Source organism: Dryobates pubescens, chromosome 7 (assembly GCF_014839835.1).
Source record: "Dryobates pubescens isolate bDryPub1 chromosome 7, bDryPub1.pri, whole genome shotgun sequence".
In the NCBI taxonomy this organism is placed as follows: Eukaryota; Metazoa; Chordata; class Aves; order Piciformes; family Picidae; genus Dryobates; species Dryobates pubescens.
Genome location: NC_071618.1, coordinates 247,924 through 270,787, shown reverse-complemented (window position 1 = coordinate 270,787; position 22,864 = coordinate 247,924). Strand labels below are relative to the sequence as shown.

General features: G+C 53.9%; 1 protein-coding gene across 1 annotated transcript in view; it reads left to right on the top strand.

Moving 5' to 3' along the window:
* The window catches only part of VWA3B (von Willebrand factor A domain containing 3B), a 158,966-nt gene extending 136,361 nt beyond the window's left edge, over positions 1–22,605 (top strand). Inside the window, 2 exon segments of the mRNA XM_054163167.1 lie at positions 20,813–20,968; positions 22,404–22,605. Of these exon segments, the coding sequence (XP_054019142.1) occupies positions 20,813–20,968; positions 22,404–22,605 (358 nt within the window).
* The last annotated feature ends 259 nt before the right edge of the window (positions 22,606–22,864 follow it).

The window sequence follows — 22,864 nt, the reverse complement described above, 5'->3', positions numbered from 1 at the left end:
GCCCACATCCCTGCTCATCCTTTCAGGAGAGCTATGATCCACTTCAGGACCCCCCAACACCCCCCCAAACCCTAACACCCCCAAAACGAACCCCTAGGGTATACCAAGGACCCTTCTGCCCACCCTCAAACCCTTTGAACTCACCCTGGTACCCCCAATCATGCTCCAGAGCCCCCCAAATCATTGCACCCCCGCCCAACCCAGGACCCAGCTCGTCCTTTTTACCCTGCAACGATACATAGAATACATAGAATACATAGAATAAACCACGTTGGAAGAGACCTTCAAGATCATCGCGTCCAACCCATCAACCAATCCAACACCGCCCAAGCAACTAACCCACGGCGCCAAGCACCCTGTCAAGTCTTCTCCTAAAAACCTCCAGTGATTGCGACTCCACCACCTCCCCAGGCAGCCCATTCCAATGTGCAATCACTCTTTCTGTATAGAACTTTTTTCTAACATCCAGCCTGAACCTCCCCTGGCGCAGCCTGAGGCTGTGTCCTCTTGTTCTGGTACTGCTTGCCTGGGAGAAGAGACCAACATCCGTCTGTCTACAACCTCCCTTCAGGTAGTTGTAGAGTGCAATAAGGTCACCCCTGAGTCTCCTCTTCTCCAGGCTAAGCAACCCCAGCTCCCTCAGCCTCTCCTCGTAGGGCTTATGTTCCAAACCCCTCACCAACTTTGTTGCTCTTCTCTGGACTCGTTCCAGCAAGTCAACATCCTTCCTAAACTGAGGGGCCCAGAACTGGACACAGGACTCAAGGTGCGGCCTAACCAGTGCAGTGTACAGGGGCAGAATGACCTCCCTGCTCCTGCTGGCCACACTGTTCCTGATGCAGGCCAGGATGCCATTGGCCCTCTTAGCTGCCTGGGCACACTGCAGGCTCATGTTCAGTCTACCGTCGACTAGCACCCCCAGGTCCCTCTCAGCCTGACTGCTCTCTAGCCACTCTGACCCCAGCCTGTAGCTCTGCATGGGGTTGCTGTGGCCAATGTGCAGAACCCGGCACTTGGATGTGTTAAATCTCATGCCATTGGACTCTGCCCATCTGCCCAGCCTGTCGAGGTCCCGCTGCAGAGCCTCTCTACCCTCCAGCAGATCAACTCCTGCCCCCAGCTTGGTGTCGTCAGCAAATTTACTGATGATGGACTCGATGCCCTCGTCCAGATCATCAATAAAGATGTTAAAGAGCATGGGGCCCAGCACTGATCCCTGGGGCACACCACTGGTGACTGGCTGCCAACTGGATGTGGCACCATTCACCACCACTCTCTGGGCTCGGCCTTCCAGCCAGTTCCTAACCCATCTTAGTGTGCTCCCATCCAAGCCATGGGCTGACAGCTTGGCCAGGAGTTTGCTATGGGGAACGGTGTCAAAGGCCTTGCTGAGGTCCAGGTAGACTACATCCACAGGCCTCCCCACATCCACCAGGCGGGTCACCTGATCATAGAAGGAGATCAGGTTGGTCAGGCAGGACCTGCCTATCCTAAACCCATGCTGGCTGGGCCTGATCCCTTGGCCATCCTCTAAGTGTTGTGTGATTGCACTCAGGATGACCTGCTCCATAATCTTTCCTGGTACTGAGGTCAGGCTGACAGGCCTGTAATTCCCTGGCTCATCCAACCGGCCCTTCTTGTGGATGGGTACCACGTTGGCCAGCTTCCAGTCAGCTGGGATCTCTCCAGTGAGCCAGGACTGATGAAAAATAATGGAGAGTGGCTTGGCCAGCTCATCTGCCAGCTCTCTCAGCACCCTAGGATGGATCCCATCTGGTCCCATGGACTTGTGGGGGTCTAAGCTGCTGAGGAGAGCTCCTATCACTTGCTCATGGAACACAGGGAAACCATGCAGCTCCCTGGCTCCCTCTGCCAGCTCTGCAGGCCAGCTGTCTGGTAGACGTTCTTTCCAGCTAGTAAAAACTGAGGTAAAGAAGGTGTTAAGTACCTCTGCCTTTTCCTCATCCTGTGTTACAACATTTCCTTCCATGTCAACCAAGGAGTGGAGGTTGTCCCTGCCCTTCCTCTTGCTATTAATATATTTATAGAAGGACTTTTTGTTGTCCTTCACATCAGAGGCCAGTTTGAGTTCCAAATGTGCTTTTGCCTCCCTAATTTTCCTCCTACATGCCCTAGCAACCTCTTTAAACATCCCATGGGTTGCCTCACCTTTCTTCCAAAGATCATACACCCTCTTTTTTTCCCTTAGTTCTATTAAAAGTTCATTGGCCATCCAGGCTGGCCGTCTGCCCCGGCGGCTCCTCTTCCAGCACACTGGCACAGCCTGCTCATGAGCCTTCATCAGCTCTTTCTTGAAGCAGGTCCAGCCCTCCTGGACCCCTTTATTTTTAAGGGCTTTCTCCCAAGGAACCCTCTGAATTATTTCCTTGAGCAACCTGAAGTCCGCCCTCCGGAAGTCCAGAGTGGAGGTCTTCTTGCTGCCCCTCTTAGTTTGACCAAATACCGAAAATTCTATTATTTCATGGTCGCTGGCCCCTAAACAGCCTCCGACCACCACATCACCCACCAGCCCTTCCCTGCTGGTGAAGAGGAGGTCAAGCAAAGCCTTGCCCCTAGTAGGCTCACGCAGCACCTGGGATAAGAAGCTGTCCTCCATGCAGTCTAAGAACCTCCTAGACTGCCTCCTCTCTGCTGTGTTGAGATCCCAGCAGATGTCAGGCAGGTTGAAGTCGCCCATGAGGACAAGGTCAGGAGATCTTGAGACAGCCTTAAGCTGTCTATAGAATGCTTCGTCAACATCATCCTCCTGGTTGGGTGGTCTATAACAGACTCCAACCAGGATGTCTGCCCTACCGGTCTTCCCTCTAATTCTTGCCCACAAGCATTCGACCTGATTGTCCCTAATCTCTAGCTCAATGGCATCTAGTGCCTCCCTGATGTACATGGCCACCCCTCCACCCCTTCTTCCTTGTCTATCTCTCCTGAAGAGCCTGTAGCCATCAATTGCAGCACTCCAGTCATGTGAGCTATCCCACCACGTCTCCGTGATGGCAACTACGTCATAACTTTCCTGCTGCAACAAGGCTTCCAGCTCCTCTTGTTTGTTTCCCATGCTTCGTGCATTAGTGTACATGCACCTCAGCTGGGCTGCTGGTTTGGCCTCTGACCCTAGCTTACTGCCCCCAGACTCTTGCCTGAGGGGACTAGTTTCAGCCCCTCCCCCCTTCGAAACTAGTTTAAAGCCCTGTCGATGAGAGCTGCCAGTTCCCTCCCCAGAATCTTTTTACCTTTGGGGGACAGGCCATTCTCATATACTGTGACCTTTCCCCTTCTTTGGGACAGATGTGCTCCATCTGTTGCCAGGTGGCCTGGTGCAGTAGAAATTTTACCAAGATCAAAAAACCCAAAATTCTTTTGTTTGCACCAGCCTCTAAGCCACTTGTTGATTATGGCTGCTGTCCTGTTCCTTGTGGTATTCCCTCCTGCAACTAAGGGTATTGAGGAAAAAATTATTTGAGCACCTGACCCCTCAACCAGATCTCCCAGGGCCCTGAAATCATTTTTGATAGCCCTGGGAGTTCTGACTACAACATCATCATTCCCTATCTGCATAAGTAGCAAGGGATAATAGTCAGAAGGCTGTACCAGCCTGGGTAGCCTTCTGGTAACATCATTAATTTGGGCTCCAGGGAGACAACAGAGTTCCCTATGAGATGGGTCTGGCCGACAAATGGGGCCCTCCATTCCCCTCAGAAGTGAATTGCCAATAACAATTACCCTCCTCTTTTTTTTGAGGGAGCAGGTCCTGATGCCAGGGGAGGGTTGTTTAACCTTAGACTGCTTTGCCTTAGGCCGTTCAACCTTAGGTTGCTTACCCTTAGGCTCTTTAGCCTCAGGGAGAACCCCAGATGGTGTGTCCTCTGGTAACAGGACCACCTCACCCTCGATCTCCAGTGCCCCATACCTGTTTGTCAAGAGCAGCGGGGAAGGTGTGGGAAGGCAAGGAGGCTTAACCTTGTGTCTTTTGAGAGGAACCTGTGTCCATTCCCCTCTGCTTTTTGGGTAACCAGCCTCTGCTGTGGGAGCCTGCAGAGCCTGCTTACTCTTGTTCATATCTTTCCCCCTCTGGTTTATCTCTTTCCTCTTCATGTTCATCTCTTCCCTACATTCCCTTACACTTTTAAGACTAGCAACCTCATCCTTTAGTCTGGCCACCAGATTAAGTAGGTAGTCAATCTGCTCACACCTTATGCAAGAGTTACCCCTACTACTCTGCATCTCAAGAGCCAGGCTCCAGCACTCTCTACAGCCAGATACCTGGACAGCTACCTGCTTGTGTTCTTCCTCAGTCTGGGTCGACACTGACTTTTTTAGGGAGTTTTTGCTACGAGTTACTACCATGATTGTCCCTGACCACAGCACCCACTAGGGGAAAAAAAAAAAAAAAGAGCAGCGAAACCGTGACAATACGGGCTGCCCGACGAAAAGACCCTCGCGTGCGGCAGTAAAGCGCATTTAAATCAGCCGGGGGTGACGTAGCAGTCACAGGCCCCAGCGGCGCGAGGAGCCGATTCCCGCCGACCTCGCGGCGTGTTCAAGGGACGTTCTCAGCTCCGGCGGCCCCAATAGGAGAGAGTCGGACGGTCCCCGGTGGCTGCAGGTCCCGGTGCGGTCCCGGCACGGCTTCCCGACGAAAAGACCCCTTTCAGGCCCCTCCAGTAGCCCCCCCAAAACCCTGACACACCCAGACAAAGTCCTCACAAATGCTAGGGACCATTCCAGACATCCTCAAACCCTTTGGACCCAGACTGGACCCCCAAATCCACCCCCACAGCCCCCCAAACCATACCTTCCCCTCCTGACCACTTTTCACCTCCTCCTTGTTATCCTGCAACGATCCCATTCAGACCCCTCCCCAGAGATCCCCACAAAACCCAGACACCCCCAGACGATCCCCTATGGAATTCTCAGGACCCTTCTGCGCACCCTCAAACCCTTTTCAGCCTGCCTGGATCCCCCAAATCATCCCCCAGAGCCCCCCTAATCATTGCCTCCCGCCCAACCCAGAACCCACCTCCTCCTTTTTACCCTGCAATGATCCCATTCAGACCCCTCCCGTAGCCTCACCTAAACCCTGACACCCCCATACAAACCCCTAGGATATACCAAGGACCCTTCTGCACACCCTCAAACCCTTTGGACTCTGCCTGGACCTCCCAACCATGCTCCAGAGCCCCCCAAATCATTGCCCCCTGCCCAAACCAGAACCCAGCTCGTCCTTTTTACCCTGCAACGATCCCATTCACACCCATCCAGCAGCCCCCCCAAAACCCTGACAACCCGAGACAAAGCCCTCCCAAATGCTAGGGACCCTTCTGCACATCTTAAAGCCGTTTGTAGCCTGCCTGGAACCCCCAGAGACCCCCAGCCCCCCGAAATCCATGCTCCCCCACTGCCTTCATCCAGTTCCCAGCTCGTCTTTTCTGGCCTAGCTATGGTCAACTTCAGGACACCTCCTGCCCACTTCCCACCTTCTCCTTTTTACCCTGCAACGATCCCATTCAGACCCCTCCCCACAGATCCCCCCAAAACCCAGACACCCCCAAACAAAGGCCTCACAAATGCCAATGACCCTTCCAGACATCCTCAAAACCTTTGGACGCATACTGCACCCCCCACAGCCCCCCAAATCATTGCCCCCCGCCCAACCCACAACCCAGCTCGTCCTTTTTACCCTGCAATGACCCCATTCAGACCCCTCCAGTAAACCCCCCCCAAAAACCCTGACACGCCCAGACAAAGCCCTCCCAAGTGCTAGGGACCATTCCAGACATCTTCAAACCCTTTGGACCCAGACTGGACCCCTGAATCCACCCCCACAGCCCCCCAAACCATACATTCCCCTCCTGCCCACTTTCCACCTCCTTCTTTTTACCCTGCAACGATCCCATTCAGACCCCTCCCAAGAGATCCCCCCAAACCCCTGACACCCCCAAACAAAGCACTCCCAAATCATAGAGCCCCTTCCAGACATACTCAAACCCTTTGGACCCAGACTGCACCCCCCAAACACCCCCCAGAGTCCCCCAAATCATTGCCCACCACCCAACCCACAATCCAGCTCGTCCTTTCTATCCTGCAACAATCCCGTTCAGGCCCCTCCAGTTGCCCCCCAAAACCCTGACACCCCCAGACAAAGTCCTACCAAATGCTAGGGACCCTTCTGCACAACCTAAAGCCGTTTGTAGCCTTCATGGACCCCCCCAGAAGCCCCCAGCCCCCGAAATCCATTCTCCCCCTCTGCCTTCGTCAGTTCCCAGCTCATCGTTTCAGGCCCGCTATGGTCCACTTCAGGACTACCTACCTCCCCCCCCCCAAAACACTGACACCCCCAGACGATCCCCAATCGAACTTTCAGGACCTTTCTGCACACCCTCAAACACTTTTCAGCCTGCCTGGATCCCCCAAATCCCCCCGCCCAAGCCAGAGTCCAGCTCGTCCATTTTACCCTGCAACGATCCCATTCAGACCCCTCCAGTATCCCCCCCAAAACCCTGACACGCCCAGACTAAGCCCTCCCAAATGCTAGGGACCCTTCCAGACATCTTCAAACCCTTTGGACCCAGACTAGACCGCCCAATCACCCCCCAGAGCCCCACTAATCATTGCCCCCCCATCCAACATAGAGCCCAGCCTGTCCTTTGCACCCTGCGACGATCCCATTCAGATCCCTCCAGAGGCCCCCCCAAAATACTGACACCCCCAGACGAACCCCTAGGGTATACCAAGGACCCTTATGCACATCCTCAAACCCTTTAGACTCTGCCTGGACGCCCCAATCATGCTCCAGATACCCCCAAATCATTGCCCCCCTCCCCCAAAACACAACCTAGCTCGTCTTTTTTACCCTGCAATGATCCTATTCAGACCCCTCCAGTAGTCCTCCAAAACCCTGACAAACCCAGACAAAGCTCTCACAAATGCTAGGGACCCTTCCAGACATCCTCAAACCCTTTGGACGCAGACTGGACCCCCAAATCACCCCTCAGAGCCTCCCTAATCATTGCCCCCTGCCCAACCCAGTACCCATCTCCTCCTTTTTACCCTGCAACGATCCCATTCAGACCCCTCCAGTAGCCCCCACAAAACCCTGAAACCCCCAGACAAAACCCACCCAAATTCTAGGGACCCTTCTAGACATCTTCAAACCCTTGGGACCCAGACTGGACCCCCAAATCCACCCCCACAGCCCCCCAAACCATACCTTCCCCTCCTGGCCACTTTCCACCTCCTTTTTACCCTGCAATGATCCCATTCAGACCCCTCCCCAGAGATCCCCCCAAACCCCTGACACCCCCAGACAAACCCCTACAGAATTGGAGGGACTCTTCTGCACGCCCTGAAAACCTTTGCCTCTGGCATACACCCTCAAATCCACCCCCCCCCCCAGTGACCCCAATTCCATGCTCCACGACTTTGACCACTTCCCACCTTGTCTCTTTTGTCACACTACCACTCGCTTCAACACCCCTCATGTACCCCCCAAAACCCTGACACTACCAGACGACACCCTCCCAACTCGTAGGGACCCTTCCTGACATCTTCAAACCCATTTCAACCTGCCTGGACTGCCCAATCATCCCTCAGAGCCCCCCAAATCATTGCCCCCCGCCCAACCCAGAACCCAGCTCGTCCTTTTTACCCTGCAACGATCCCATTCAGACCCCTCCAGTAGCCCCCCCCAAAACACTGACACCCCCAGACAAAGCTCTCCCAAATGATGGGGACCCTTCTGCATGATCTAAAGCCGTTTGTAGCCTACCTGGACCCCCCCAGAAGCCCCCAGCCCCTGAAATCCATGCTCCACCCCCACTCCGCCCACTTCCCTGCTCATCCTTTCAGGCCAGCTATGATCCACTTCAGGACCCCCCATGACGCCCCCTAACACCAACACCCCCAAAACGAACCCCTAGGGTATACCAAGGACCCTTCTGCCCACCCTCAAACCCTTTGAACTCTCCCTGGTACCCCCAATCATGCTCCAAAGCCCCCCAAATCATTGCCCCCCGCCCAACCCAGAACCCAGCTCCTCCTTTTTACCCTGCAACGATCCCATTCAGACCCCTCCAGTAGCCCCGCCAAAACATTGACACCCCCAGACAAAGCTCTCCCAAATGCTAGGGACTCTTCTGCACAACCTACAGCCCTTTGTAGCCTGCCTGGAACCCCCAGGGACCTCAGCCCATTGAAATCCATGCTCCCACCCCGCCTTCGACCAGTTCCCAGCTCATCGTTTCAGGCCAGCTATGATCCACTTCAGGACCCCCCCATCGCCCCATGAAACCCTGACACCCCCAGACGAAACCCTAGGGTATACCAAGGAGCCTTTGGCCCACTCTCACACCCTTTGGACTATGCCTGGTGTTGCAGTTTGAGCTGGGTGCCCCCCTCGTGTGTTCACTTCCTGTGTCCAGAAGTCCAGCCCAGAGGGATGGACACAGGAAATTGTGTATTTCCTACCATAATTCTTTGCACCACTATAAGATCCAGTGCGCAGTCTAGCACGCTCTCTTTTCTTCCTCCTCCGCCAGCCGGTAACTGGGGGAGATGTCTCCTGGCTTTGGGCCTGGCTAGGCCCAAGGCCACAGGGGGATGGGCAGTCTCAGGCCTGGCCAGCTGAGACTAGCCCAGCAGAGGGAGGGGGAAGAAGGAGCCCTGAGGGTCTCAGGTGTACCCTCAGGTGGGGATGGGATGCCTCTGGGTTTGCTTTGGGATCTTTCTTTGTCACTGCGCTTTGGGTTCTCTGTAACATTCACTGCTTTCTATTTAAACTTTCATCACTTTTGCAATCCGTTTGTCTGAGTGTTTTATTCCTGCCCGTGGTGGGGAGAGAGGGGGCTGCCTCAACCCAGCACATTCTTGGTAGCAGAGGATGGTTGTTGTGGGGAGGGGGTCTGCCTCTAAACCCACCACATTCTTGGCGAGCCAGGCAGGAGAAGGAGTTTGTTATTGTGCATTCTGCAGATAGGATTGCAAAAGGTAAGAAAGTTTAAATTTAGTTCTGGGCGTCGTTCTGGTTCTCTGGCAGTTGGGGCTCAAGTGTTGTTGTTGTTGGGGCGATTGTGCGAGTTCTCGTGGATTGCCGGGGGACACTTGGTGCGTGGCCGGTGGCACGGAGCCCCTCCTGCTATTTCAAGCAGGGGTGGCTCTTAACCATCGGAACTGGGGCATCGCTTAAGAATGCGGGACCTGCCCCTCCTCCACCTTTACTCTCTGCGGAGCGGCAGAAGCGGCGGGGGGTGAAGTGGCGGAGGGGGCAGCGGCGAGCAGATCAAAGTCAGGTCCGTTCTCGCTGCGGGGTAGGGCCAGCCGCGGCGGAGCGGGCGAGCCCGGCTCCCGATACCCAGGAAGGGCGAACGGGAACTCAGTTCGAAAGCTGTTCTCAAGGGCCCTGGGGACGCGTTTATGGCTTTCTCTGGAGGAGCCGTTTGAATGCCCGAGGGGTGGAGGCGATTTTGATTCTGTACCGCGGCGGTAGAGGTGGCTGGAGCCCTGCTGTATGCTCGGGTTGCGGCGGCTGAGGGCCGAGCCGTGCGCTCGGAGCGGCGGCGGCGGCTCGGGCCGTGCACTCGGAGCGGCGGCGGGGCCAGCCCTGTTCTCTTCCCCGACGTTTTCGGACGAGTTCCGAAAATGGCGCCTAGCACCTGGCTCCACCTTCCTTCTTCTCAGCAGGTTGTGGACCAGCCCCTCCCCTCCCGGGGTGGGGCTGTGTACTTGGAGCTGCCATATCTGCGGTACGCGAACGCCCAGTGGAGGGGCGGTGTACCTGTGGCATGCGTCTGTGGAGCCTCGGGCCGCGGCTGAAAGCGGTCAGCACTGGGCTTGAGATAGGTCCGTGCAGTGGTGAGACAGGCTCAGTGTGCTATTTTCCTGGAGGGGTGGAGAAGCAGCAGATCCTGATTGTTCTGACTGGCTTGCCGCAGGGGTGGAAATATGCCGCTGAGTAGATAGAGATGGGAATGAAGGTTTGGTTGAGAAGTTGTGAGGTTCTTTCCAGGTGACCAGGATGTCCAACGGATCCATGAAGAGCTTGCACCGCAGAAGAGAGAACTCTGCATCGCTGGGAGGTTCCATTAGATGAGAGGAGAAGGACTGGAATGGACTGACACTTGAGCCTGAATGAGATACTGTTTGAGTGGACGCCCAGATGAAGATGTGGACTTCGCCGGACATGTCATCAGAAGATTTCTGATTTGATGATGTGTTTAGGTGCAGAGATTATGGTATGAAATACAGGGCTGGCATGGTGGCCCGTACGGGGATCGAAGCCGCGACCTTGGCGTTATCACCCCCCCAATCATGCTCCAGAGCCCCCCAAATCATTGCACCCCCGCCCAACCCTGGACCCAGCTCGTCCTTTTTACCCTGCAACGATCCCTTTCAGGCCCCTCCAGTAGACCCCCAAAACCCTGACATACCCAGACAAAGTCCTCACAAATGCTAGGGACCCTTCCAGACATCCTCAAACCCTTTGGACCCAGACTGGACCCCCAAATCCACCCCCACAGCCCCCCAAACCATACCTTCCCCTCCTGCCCACTTTCCACCCCCTCCTTTTTATCCTGCAACGATCCCATTGAGACGCCTCCCCAGAGATCCCCACAAAACCCAGACACCCCCAGACGATCCCCTATGGAATTCTCAGGACCTTTCTGCACACCCTCAAACCCTTTTCAGCCTGCCTGGATCCCCCAAATCATCCCCCAGAGCCCCCCTAATCATTGCCTCCCGCCCAACACAGAACCCACCGCCTCCTTTTTACCCTGCAATGATCCCATTCAGACCCCTCCCGTAGCCTCACCTAAACCCTGACACCCCCATACAAACCCCTAGGATATACCAAGGACCCTTCTGCACACCCTCAAACCCTTTGGACTCTGCCTGGACCTCCCAATCATGCTCCAGAGCCCCCCAAATCATTGCCCCCCGCCCAACCCTGAACCCAGCTCGTCCTTTTTACCCCTGCAACGATCCCATTCACACCCATCCAGTAGCCCCCCCAAAACCCTGACAACCCGAGACAAAGCCCTCCCAAATGCTAGGGACTCTTCTGCACAACTTAAAGCCATTTGTAGCCTGCCTGGAACCCCCAGAGCCCCCCAGCCCCCCGAAATCCATGCTCCCCCACTGCCTTCGTCCAGTTCCCAGCTCGTCCTTTCTGGCCTAGCTATGGTCAACTTCAGGACCCCCCATCGCCCCCCCCACAAAACCCTGACACCCCCAGACGATCCCCTATGGAATTCTCAGGACCGTTCTGCAAACCCTCAAACCCTTTTCAGCCTGCCTGGATCCCCCGCATCCCCCCCAAGAACCCCCGAAATCATTACCCCCTGCCCAACCCACAACCCAGCTCGTCCTTTTTACCCTGCAATGACCCCATTCAGACCCCTCCAGCAGCCCCCCCCGAAAACCCTGACACGCCCAGACAAAGCCCTCCCAAGTGCTAGGGACCCTTCCAGACATCTTCAAACCCTTTGGACCCAGACTGGACCCCTGAATCCACCCCCACAGCCCCCCAAACCATACCTTCCCATCCTGCCCACTTTCCACCTCCTTCTTTTTACCCTGCAATGATCCCATTCAGACCCCTCCCAAGAGATACCCCCAAATCCCTGACACCCCCAAACAAAGCACTCCCAAATCATAGAGCCCCTTCCACACATACTCAAACCCTTTGCACCCAGACTACACCCCCCAAACACCCTCCAGAGTCCCCCAAATCATTGCCCACCACCCAACCCACAACCCAGCTCGTCCTTTCTATCCTGCAACAATCCCATTCTGGCCCCTCCAGTTGCCCCCAAAACCCTGACACACCCAAACGATCCCCTATCGAATTCTGAGGACCTTTCTGCACACCCCCAAACCCTTTTCAGCCTGCCTGGATCCCCCAAATCCCCCCCAAGAGCCCCCCAAATCATTGCCCCCCGCCCAAGCCAGAGCCCAGCTCGTCCTTTTTACCCTGCAACGATCCCATTCAGACCTCTCCAGTATCCCCCCAAAAGCCAGACACGCCCAGACAAAGCCCTCCCAAATGCTAGGGACCCTTCCAGACATCTTCAAACCCTTTGGACCCAGACTGGACCCCTGAATCCACCCCCACAGCCCCCCAAACCATACCTTCCCCTCCTGACCACTTTCCACCTCCTTCTTTTTACCCGGCAACGATCCCATTCAGACCCCTCCCAAGACATCCCGCCAAACCCCTGACACCCCCAAACAAAGCATGCCCAAATCATAGAGCCCCTTCCAGACATACTCAAACCCTTTGGACCCAGACCGCACCCCCCAGACACCCCTCAGAGTCCCCCAAATCATTGCCCACCACCCAACCCACAACCCAGCTCGTCCTTTCTATCCTGCAACAATCCCGTTCAGGCCCCTCCAGTTGCCCCCCAAAACCCTGACACCCCCAGACAAAGTCCTACCAAATGCTAGGGACCCTTCTGCACAACCTAAAGCTGTTTGTAGCCTTCATGGACCCCCCCAGAAGCCCCCAGCCCCCGAAATCCATGCTCCCCCTCTGACTTCGTCAGTTCCCAGCTCATCGTTTCAGGCCCGCTATGTTCCACTTCAGGACTCCCTCCCTCCCCCCCCCCAAAAGACTGACACCCCCAGACAATCCCCTATCGGATTCGCAGGACCTTTCTGCACACCCTCAAACCCTTTTCAGCCTGCCTGGATCCCCCAAATCCCCCCCAAGAGCCCCCAAAATCATTGCGCCATGCCCAAGCCAGAGCCCAGCTCGTCCTTTTTACCCTGCAACGATCCCATTCAGGCCCCTCCAGTAGCCCCCTCAAAACCCTGACACGCCCAGACAAAGCCCTCCCAAATGCTAGGGACCCTTCCAGACATCTTCAAACCCTTTGGACCCAGACTGGACCCCCAAATCCACCCCCACAGCCCCCCAAACCATACCTTAACCTCCTGCCCACCTCCCACCTTCTCCTTTTTACCCTGCAACGATCCCATTCAGACACCTCCCCACAGATCCCCCCAAAACCCAGACACCCCCAAACAAAGCCCTCACAAATGCCAATGACCCTTCCAGACATCCTCAAAACCTTTGGACGCATACTGCACCCCCCACAGCCCCCCAAATCACTACTCCCCACCCAACCCAGAACCCAGCTCGTCCTTTTTACCCTGCGATGATCCCATTCATTCCCCTCCAGTAGCCCCCCCAAAACCCTGACACCCCCAGACCAAGTTCTCTCAAATGCTAGGGACCCTTCCAGACATCCTCAAACCCTTTGGACCCAGACTGGCCCACCCAATCACCCCCCAGAGCCCCACTAGTCATTGCCCCCCATCCAACCTAGAGCCCAGCCTGTCCTTTGCACCCTGCGACGATCCCATTCAGATCCCTAAAGAAGCCCCCCCAAAATACTGAAACCCCCAGATGAACCCCTAGGGTATACCAAGGACGCTTATGCACATCCTCAAACCCTTTAGACTCTGTCTGGACCCCCCAGTCATGCTCCAGACAAGCCCAAATCATTGCACCGCCCCCCCAAAGCACAACCCAGCTCGTCCTTTTTACCCTGCAATGATCCTATTCAGACCCCTCCAGTAGTCCCCCCAAAACCCTGACACCCCCAGACAAATCCCACCCAAATGCTAGGGACCCTTCCAGACATCTTCAAACACTTTAGACCCAGACTGGACCCCCAAACCCACCCCCACAGCCCCCCAAACCATACCTTCCCCTCCTGCCCACTTTCCACCTCCTACTTTTTACCCTGCAACGATCCCATTCAGACCCCTCCCCAGAGATCCCCCCAAACCCCTGACACCCCCAGACAAACCCCTACAGAATTGGAGGGACTCTTCTGCACGCCCTGAAAACCTTTGCCTCTGGCATGCACCCTCAAATCCCCCCCCCCAGTGCCCCCCAAATCCATGCTCCACGACTTTGACCATTTCCCAACTTGTCTCTTTTCATACACTACCACTCGCTTCAACACCGCTCATGTACCCCCCAAACCCCTGACACTCCGAGACGACCCCCTCCCAACTCGTAGGGACCCTTCCTGACATCTTCAAACCCATTTCAACCTGCCTGGACTGCCCAATCATCCCTCAGAGCCCCCCAAATCCTTGCCCCCCGCTCAACCCAGAACCCAGCTCGTCCTTTTTACCCTGCAACGATCCCATTCAGGCACTTCCAGTAGGCCCCCCCAAAACACTGACACCCCCAAACAAAGCTCTCCCAAATGATGGGGACCCTTCTGCAAGATCTATAGCCATTTGTAGCCTGCCTGGAACCCCCAGAAGCCCCCAGCCCCTGAAATCCATGCTCCACCCCCACTCCACCCACTTCCCTGTCCATCCTTTCAGGCTAGCTATGATCCACTTCAGGACCCCTCATCACTCCCCCAAACCCTGACACCCCCAAAACGAACCCCTAGGGTATACCAAGGACCCTTCTGCCCAACCTCAAACCCTTTGAACTCTCCCTGGTACCCCCAATCATGCTCCAGAGCCCCCCAAATCATTGCCCCCCGCCCAACCCAGAACCCAGCTCGTCCTTTTTACCCTGCAACGATCCCATTCAGACCCCTCCAGTAGCCCCGCCAAAACATTGACACCCCCAGACAAAGCTCTCCCAAATGCTAGGGACTCTTCTGCACAACCTACAGCCGTTTGTAGCCTGCCTGGAACCCCCAGGGACCTCAGCCCATTGAAATCCATGCTCCCACCCCGCCTTCGACCAGTTCCCAGCTCATCCTTTCAGGCCAGCTATGATCCACTTCAGGACCCCCCCATCGCCCCACGAAACCCTGACACCCCCAGACTAAACCCTAGGGTATACCAAGGAGCCTTTGGCCCACTCTCACACCCTTTGGACTATGCCTGGACCCCCCCAATCATGCTCCAGAGCCCCCCAAAACATTGCACCCCCGCCCAACCCAGGACCCAGCTCGTCGTTATTACCCTGCAACGATCCCTTTCAGGCCCCTCCAGTAGCCCCCCCAAAACCCTGACACACCCAGACAAAGTCCTCACAAATGCTAGGGACCCTTCCAGACATCCTCATACCCTTTGGACCCAACTGGACCCCCAAATCCACCCCCACAGACCCCAAAACCATACCTTCCCCTCCTGCCCACTTTCCACCTCCTCCTTTTTATCCTGCAACGATCCCATTCAGACCCCTCCCCGGAGATCCCCACAAAACCCAGACACCCCCAGACGATCCCCTGTGGAATTCTCAGGACCTTTCTGCACACCCTCAAACCCTTTTCAGCCTGCCTGGATGCCCCAAATCATCCCCCAGAGCCCCCTAATCATTGCCTCCTGCCCAACCCAGAACCCACCTCCTCCTTTTTACCCTGCAATGATCCCATTCAGACCCCTCTCGTAGCCTCACCTAAACCCTGACACCCCCATACAAACCCTTACGATATACCAAGGACCCTTCTGCACACCCTAAAACCCTTTGGACTCTGCCTGGACCTCCCAATCATGCTCCAGAGCCCCCCAAATCATTGCCCCCTGCCCAACCCTGAACCCAGCTCGTCCTTTTTACCCTGCAACGATCCCATTCACACCCATCCAGTAGCCCCCCCAAAACCCTTACAACCCGAGATGAAGCCCTTCGAAATGCTAGGGACTCTTCTGCACAACTTAAAGCCGTTTGTAGCCTGCCTGGAACCCCCAGAGCCCCCCAGCCCCCCGAAATCCATGCTACCCCACTGCCTTCGTCCAGTTCCCAGCTCGTCCTTTCTGGCCTAGCTATGGTCAACTTCAGGACCCCCCATCGCCCCCCCCCCCCAAACCCTGACACCCCCAGACAATCCCCTATGGAATTCTCAGGACCGTTCTGCACACCCTCAAACCCTTTTCAGCCTGCCTGGATCCCCCGCATCCCCCCCAAGAGCCCCCCAAATCATTGCCCCCCGCTCAACCCACAACCCTGCTCTTCCTTTTGACCCTGCAATGACCCCATTCAGACCCCTCCAGTAGCCCCCCCCGAAAACCCTGACACGCCCAGACAAAGCCCTCCCAAGTGCTAGGGACCCTTCCAGACATCTTCAAACCCTTTGGACGCAGACTGGACCCCTGAATCCACCCCCACAGCCCCCCAAACCATACCTTCCCCTCCTGCCCTCTTTCCACCTCCTTCTTTTTACCCTGCAATGATCCCATTCAGACCCCTCCCAAGAGATCCCCCTCAAACCCCTGACACCCCCAAACAAAGCACTCCCAAATCATAGAGCCCCTTCCAGACATACTCAAACCCTTTGGACCCAGACTGCACCCCCCAAACACCCCCCAGAGTCCCCCAAATCATTGCCCACCACCCAACCCACAACCCAGCTCGTCCTTTCTATCCTGCAACAATCCCATTCTGGCCCCTCCAGTTGCGCCCCAAAACCCTGACACCCCCAGACAAAGTCTTACCAAATGCTAGGGACCCTTCTGCACAACCTAAAGCCGTTTGTAGCCTACATGGACCCCCCCAGAGGACCCTAGCCCCCGAAATCCATGCTCCCCCTCTGCCTTTGTCAGTTCCCAGCTCATCGTTTCAGGCCCGCTATGGTCCACTTCAGGACTCCCTACCTCCCCGCCCCCAAAACACTGACACCCCCAGACAATCCCCTATCGAATTCGCAGGACCTTTCTGCACACCCTCAAACCCTTTTCAGCCTGCCTGGATCCCCCAAATCCCCCCCAAGAGCCCCCCAAATCATTGCTCCCCGCCCAACCCAGAGGCCAGCTCGTCCTTTTTACCCTGCAACGATCCCATTCAGACCCCTCCAGTATCCCCCCCAAAACCCTGACACACCCAGACAAAGCCCTCCCAAATGCTAGGGACCCTTCCAGACATCTTCAAACCCTTTGGACCCAGACTGGACCCCCAAATCCACCCCCACAGCCCCCAAAACCTTACCTTCCCCTCCTGCCCACTTCCCACCTTCTCCTTTTTACCCTGCAACGATCCCACTCAGACCCCTCCAGTAGCCCCGCCAAAACATTGACAACCTGTAGTGGTTTGAAAGGAAAGGCTCTGCTTTCCCTCCCCCACTGAGAAAAAGACCACGGCTAAACCCAGTCAGAGAAATGAGTTTATATTTTACAAGGAAGCAGATTAGATGGAACACAACAAATACAGGTATTTTACAATATATACAGGAATATACAGCAAATGAACTCAACCAGAAACCAGACCCCCCACAGAGGGGGCTTCCCCCTGTGCCCCCTTCACCCCCCTAACTCCCTTCTCCCCCAAAAGAGGTAGAAGAAGAGACGAAAAGGGAGTTAGTACAGCAAGCGGAGGCCTGTGCACAGGGAGTTAGTTCTTATCTTTTGGCAAGAAGCCCAGAAGCTGATCCAGCCGAGAGGGACAGCGAAGGAAGGAAGACTGAGAGAAAGTTCCCAACTCCCCTGGGTCCAATCTCTCCTCCCACAATCCTACCAATGAAATTCGTTTAGAATACCAAAATATTTTAAAAACATTTAGCCAGTGTGCCCCTTTCTTAAAGGCACAGCGTCAAACGGCCACAATCCACCCCTTCTAAACAATTTCATTCGTCGTTCGCACTGTCCATCCAATCAGAAACAATATTTACAGTTCGTGAGCAAAGTTCATAGTCCGTTCCGGCTATACTCAGATGTAGACAATTCATAAGTCCAAAAAAGTCAGGAAATAAGAAAATGGAAACCGGCTTGTCTCTCTGCAGACGAAGTGAAGAAAAGGCAAACAGGAACACAGGGACTCTCAGTTGACTCAGGGTTCTCAGGGTTCGTGCACTGTAGATTCCTCAGGGATTCTTCCTTTGGGCGCGTTGTAGCTGCACGACAGTCTGAAATTAAGCTCTTTCAGCTAAAGTTAAATTTCTTTGTGGAATACACTGAATTTGACCATTCTCCTGCATTACCCAATAAGTGTGACCCGGACCTTCTGCTGAAACCACCCCTCGGACAGGTTTAGCCTCTCCTGAGGGCGAAAATACCCAAACAGTTTTACCTAACAGATTCTTTTCTCTAACAACAGGAACTCTATCACCTTCTACTCTCCGTAGCAGATCTGAATGTGCCGGTCCAGCTCGGTTCACTGAACCTCTACTATTCACCAGCCAGGTTGCTTGTGCTAAATGTTTCTCCCAGTTTTTCAAAGATCCACCTCCCATGGCTTTGAGAGTGGTCTTCAACAAACCGTTGTAGCGTTCAATCTTCCCTGCAGCTGGTGCATAGTAAGGAATATGGAAAATCCACTCAATACCGTGCTCTTTGGCCCAGCTCTTTACAAGGTTGTTCTTGAAATGAGTTCCATTGTCTGACTCAATCCTCTCTGGAGTTCCGTGTCTCCACAGGATCTGTCTCTCCAGACCGAGAATGGTGTTGCGTGCAGTTGCATGTGGAACTGCATAAGTTTCCAGCCATCCGGTGTTTGCCTCTACCATAGTAAGCACGTACTGCTTACCAGAACGAGAACGTGGTACAGTGATGTAGTCAATCTGCCAAGCTTCACCATATCTGTACTTGGACCATCTGTCACCATACCACAAGGGCTTAATTCGCTTTGCCTGCTTAATAGCAGCACAAATGTCACAGTCATGGATGACTTGTGTGACGGCATCCATGGAAATGTCTATGGATCTGTCACGAGCCCATTGGTATGTTGCATCTCTGCCTTGATGTCCTGACGAATCGTGAGCCCACCGAGCTAAGAATATCTCACCTCGGTGTTTCCAGTCGAGATCAAGTTCAGAGTCCTTGTCTACTTGAGAAACTCTTGCAGCTAGATCTGCCTGATGGTTGTGCTGCTGTTCCTCAGTAGCTTTGCTCTTAGGAATGTGAGCATCAATGTGTCTCACCTTCACTGGAATTCTCTCGACTCGATTGGCAATGTCTTGCCACAGTTCAGCTGCCTAAATAGGTTTTCCTTTCCTTTGCCAATCATTCTTTTTCCAGTTCTTTAGCCAACCCCATAGAGCATTGGCTACCATCCATGAGTCGGTGTAGAGATAAAGCTTTGGCCATCTCTCACGTTCAGCTACGTCGAGAGCTAGCTGGACAGCTTTTACCTCTGCAAACTGACTGGATTCTCCTTCTCCATCCTTCGCCTCTGCAACTCGGCGTGTTGGACTCCACACTGCAGACTTCCACCTTCGCTTGTTCCCGACGAGACGACAGGAACCATCTGTGAACAAAGCATATTTCTTCTCATCATCTGAAAGGTCATTGTAAGGAGGAGCTTCCTCAGCACGAGTTACTCTCTCCTCTGGAGGTTTAGCACAGTTGGTACCTTCAGGCCAACTTGAGATCACCTCCACCAGACCAGGTCTTTCAAGATTTCCCATTCGAGCTCTCTGTGTTATCAGAGCCATCCACTTGGACCAGGTGGAATCTGTGGCATGATGTGGTGTGGAACCTTTGCCTTTGAACATCCAATTCAAAACTGGCAATCTGGGAGCTAAGAGAAGTTGTGACTCAGTTCCAATCACTTCAGAAGCTGCTTTCACTCCTTCATAGGCAGCTAGTATCTCTTTCTCTGTTGGAGTATAATTTGCCTCTGAACCTCTGTAACCTTGACTCCAGAAACCAAGAGGTCGTCCATGTGTCTCACCTGGAGCTCTTTGCCACAAGCACCAGGTTGGACCATTGTCACCTGCAGCCATTAAGAACAAAATGTTCTTAATGTCTGGACCATCTCAGACAGGTCCCAGACCCATTGCTTGAACTACCTCTTGCTTTTATCTGGTCAAAGGCTGCTTGTTGTTCAGGTCCCCACTGGAAACTTTCCCTCCTCCAGCCAGGAGGGTCCCACCCGTGTACCCCCTCCTCTCCCTACCTCCTTTTTTTCCCAAAAAGGGTTAGAGAGAGAAAAGGTAAGTATTAAGGAGGAAATTCTGTTAGCTCAAAGCATATGCAAGAATTAGTTTCTTATCTGGTTAGCTCAGCTAATTCAAGGTCAACTCCGTCCAGCACAGCTGTTGCTCAGAGACTGAAACAGACAGACTGAAGAAGACAGACTGAACTGTCTGAGATTCAAACCGAACTAAAGCTAAAATTTGAAGTTGCATTCTACCAATCTACCAATGACATTTGTTTAGAATATCTGTGTTTTCGTTCTTCCACCCAAACATTCAGCCAGAGTGTTCCAGCAACTATCTCTTTCTTAAAGGTGTGGTGAAGGCACATTATGCTCAGATATTGAATCTTGTCCCATTATGTGGACAAGTCCCCCCTCCTGCAGGAGGAAGACAAAAGCCAACGCATTAGCCAGGCCAGCACGCACCCAGCGCATGCAGTGCTTGTGCAAACGCCAAATATGGCAGAATTCTAGCTTCACGCTTTCTATAGGCTGAAGCCAGTTGTTTATGAGAGTGCCCATTGGTCAAACCCAGTCTCGAGGGAATCTATAAGTATCACCCCAGGTGGTAAACAAGTTGCCGCCTCTTCCACTTTGTCTCTATGCTTGCTTGAGAGTGTAACTCCAAGCCGCAGCCTCTGCCATTGAGTTTATTGCTGTTTAGCTTCTGTAATACATGCACACATACTGAAAGCCTCTGCATCGTGAGAAGCAATTGGAGGATCATCTCCACAGAGGGAGGACCTTTGCTGAGCCTGAGGAGCCCAGCGTCACCACAGCCAGTTGTATCGACCGGGAGAGCCCACCGTGCCACCGGAGGACTAGACCAACCCCCAAGGGAAAGACCTGCCCAGTTGCCAGGGAGAGGGGACTTGATCGAGATAGAGTCCACAGTTGCCTAGCCCCGCCGTAGCGGGAGAGGAGCCGCCTAACGCAGCTGCACTCTCTCTCCGAGGCTGTTTCCCTCAGCCCCAGAATTGCCGTCTCCGGGCCGACCCCACAGCTTTGCCTGCTGCCGTGTCCTCCGAGCCTGCCTGCCGGCAACCGTCGCCCCGCCCTGTCGTGTGAGCCGACTCCTGAGGGCCGACCCTACGGGCCGACCCCGACCAGGACCAACCCCCTGTTGTCTGGAGGGAATCGACCGAGTCTGAAGGGAACCTGCTTCTGAGCTAAGCTCAGGTTCCATTATTTCCCTCTCCACTGCTGCGGAGAGAGGAGACAGTAACCCAACATTGCCGTGTAACTTGTCTAGGAACCAGTCCAGTGGCAGTCGTCTGCTGGACCCCCACTTTGCTACAAATGGCAGCTACAGAGTATCTTCCACGTGCTTTCCATCCACTAGCACTCAGACCAAAGTATCCACATCCAGCAGAGTAATCGCTGACGTATAGATAGATTATAATACTGCTGCGTGTGGCCAGAAGCCGCCCGTGTCCCACCGAGTCGCCATCTAGTGGCCAAGCGGCGGAACTGCACCCTTCGTTATACTTAATAGAAATACTCTGTAACTAGTTCAATTAAGTTCTAATTATAACACTAAGCCACTTGTGGAATGTATTTCATGAACGTGCACTAGAACATAAGTTAGTGATTCATTGGTTATTAATAATTTGATAATTAATTAAAATAATATTTTCAGAATTCATATTTCATATTCATAAATTTAATAGCCTCTTCACCACAAAAGGCACAGCCTAAAATGGTCACACCCTCGTTGAACTTCATCAAATTTCTCCCTGCCCAGCTCTCAGCCTGTCCAAGTCACTGAATGGCAGCACAACCTTTTGGTGTGGCAGCCACTATACTCAACTTGGTGTGGCCAGCAAAGCTGCTGACAGTGCACTCTGTGCCCTCATCCAGGTGACTGATGAATACATTGAACAGTACTGGACACAGGCCTCCAACTAGACTCCATCCCATTGACCATAACTCTTTGACTCCTTCCCTTAAACCAGTTCACATCCACTTCACTCCATCAGACCCATGGATTTATGGATATCCAGATGACTCAACTGTTCTCTAACCCTGTCCTCATCAACCATGGCAAATACTTGCTTTGTTCTGTCCCACTCTTGGGCCTCAGGGACTTGGGGCTCCCAAGGACACCCTCCAGCAGAATAGACAGAGACAAATAAAGCATTTAGTAACTCCACCTTCTCTGTGTCCTCTGTGACCAAGGCACCCATCTCATTCAGCACTGGGCCTGCACTGCCTCTGGTGTTAGTTTTTCTTGCAACGTACTTGAAGAAGTCCTTCCTGACCTGATCTCAACCTTGACCTCCTTCACAAAGGTGAATTCCAAGGAGGCCTTAGCCTCCTTAGTTGCCTCCCTACATCCTCTAACAACAGTCCTATACTCCTCCCAAGTACCCAGCCCCTCCTTCCATAATCTGTAGACTCTCTCCTTCCACCTGAGTTTGCTTAGCAGTTCCCTACTTAACCATGCAGGTCTCCTGGCTCCCTTTCTCAATTTCCTACCCTTTGGGATGCTCTGATCTTGAGCTTGGAACAAGAAGTCCTTGAATGTTAACCAACTGTCTTGGGCCCCTTTGCCTTCTAGTACCCTGTCCCATGAGACTTTCCTTAGCAATTGCCTGAAAAGGCCAAAGTTGGCCCTGCTGAAATCCACTGTTGTGATATTACTTGGTTACTTGGTTCCTACTGCTGAACTCTACCATCCTGTGGTCGCTGCAGCCAAGGCTGCCCTCAACCTTCACCGCTTCAACCAGACCCCCCTTGTTGATGAGGATCAGGTCCAGTAACACTCCTTTCCTAGTTGGTTCCTCTAGCATTTGCATCATGAAGTTATTACCAATGCATTGGAGGAACCTTCTGGACTGTGGGTGGCTGACTGTGAAGGCCTTGCAGCAAATATGTGAGTAGTTAAGGTCCCCTATGAGAACCAGGGCCTGCAACTGTGAGGCTGCTGTAATTTGCCTGTATAAGGCCTCATCAACTTCATCAACCTGATCAGGTGGTCTGTAATAAACCATGGGGTCTGTATCACCCGTGTTTGCCTGC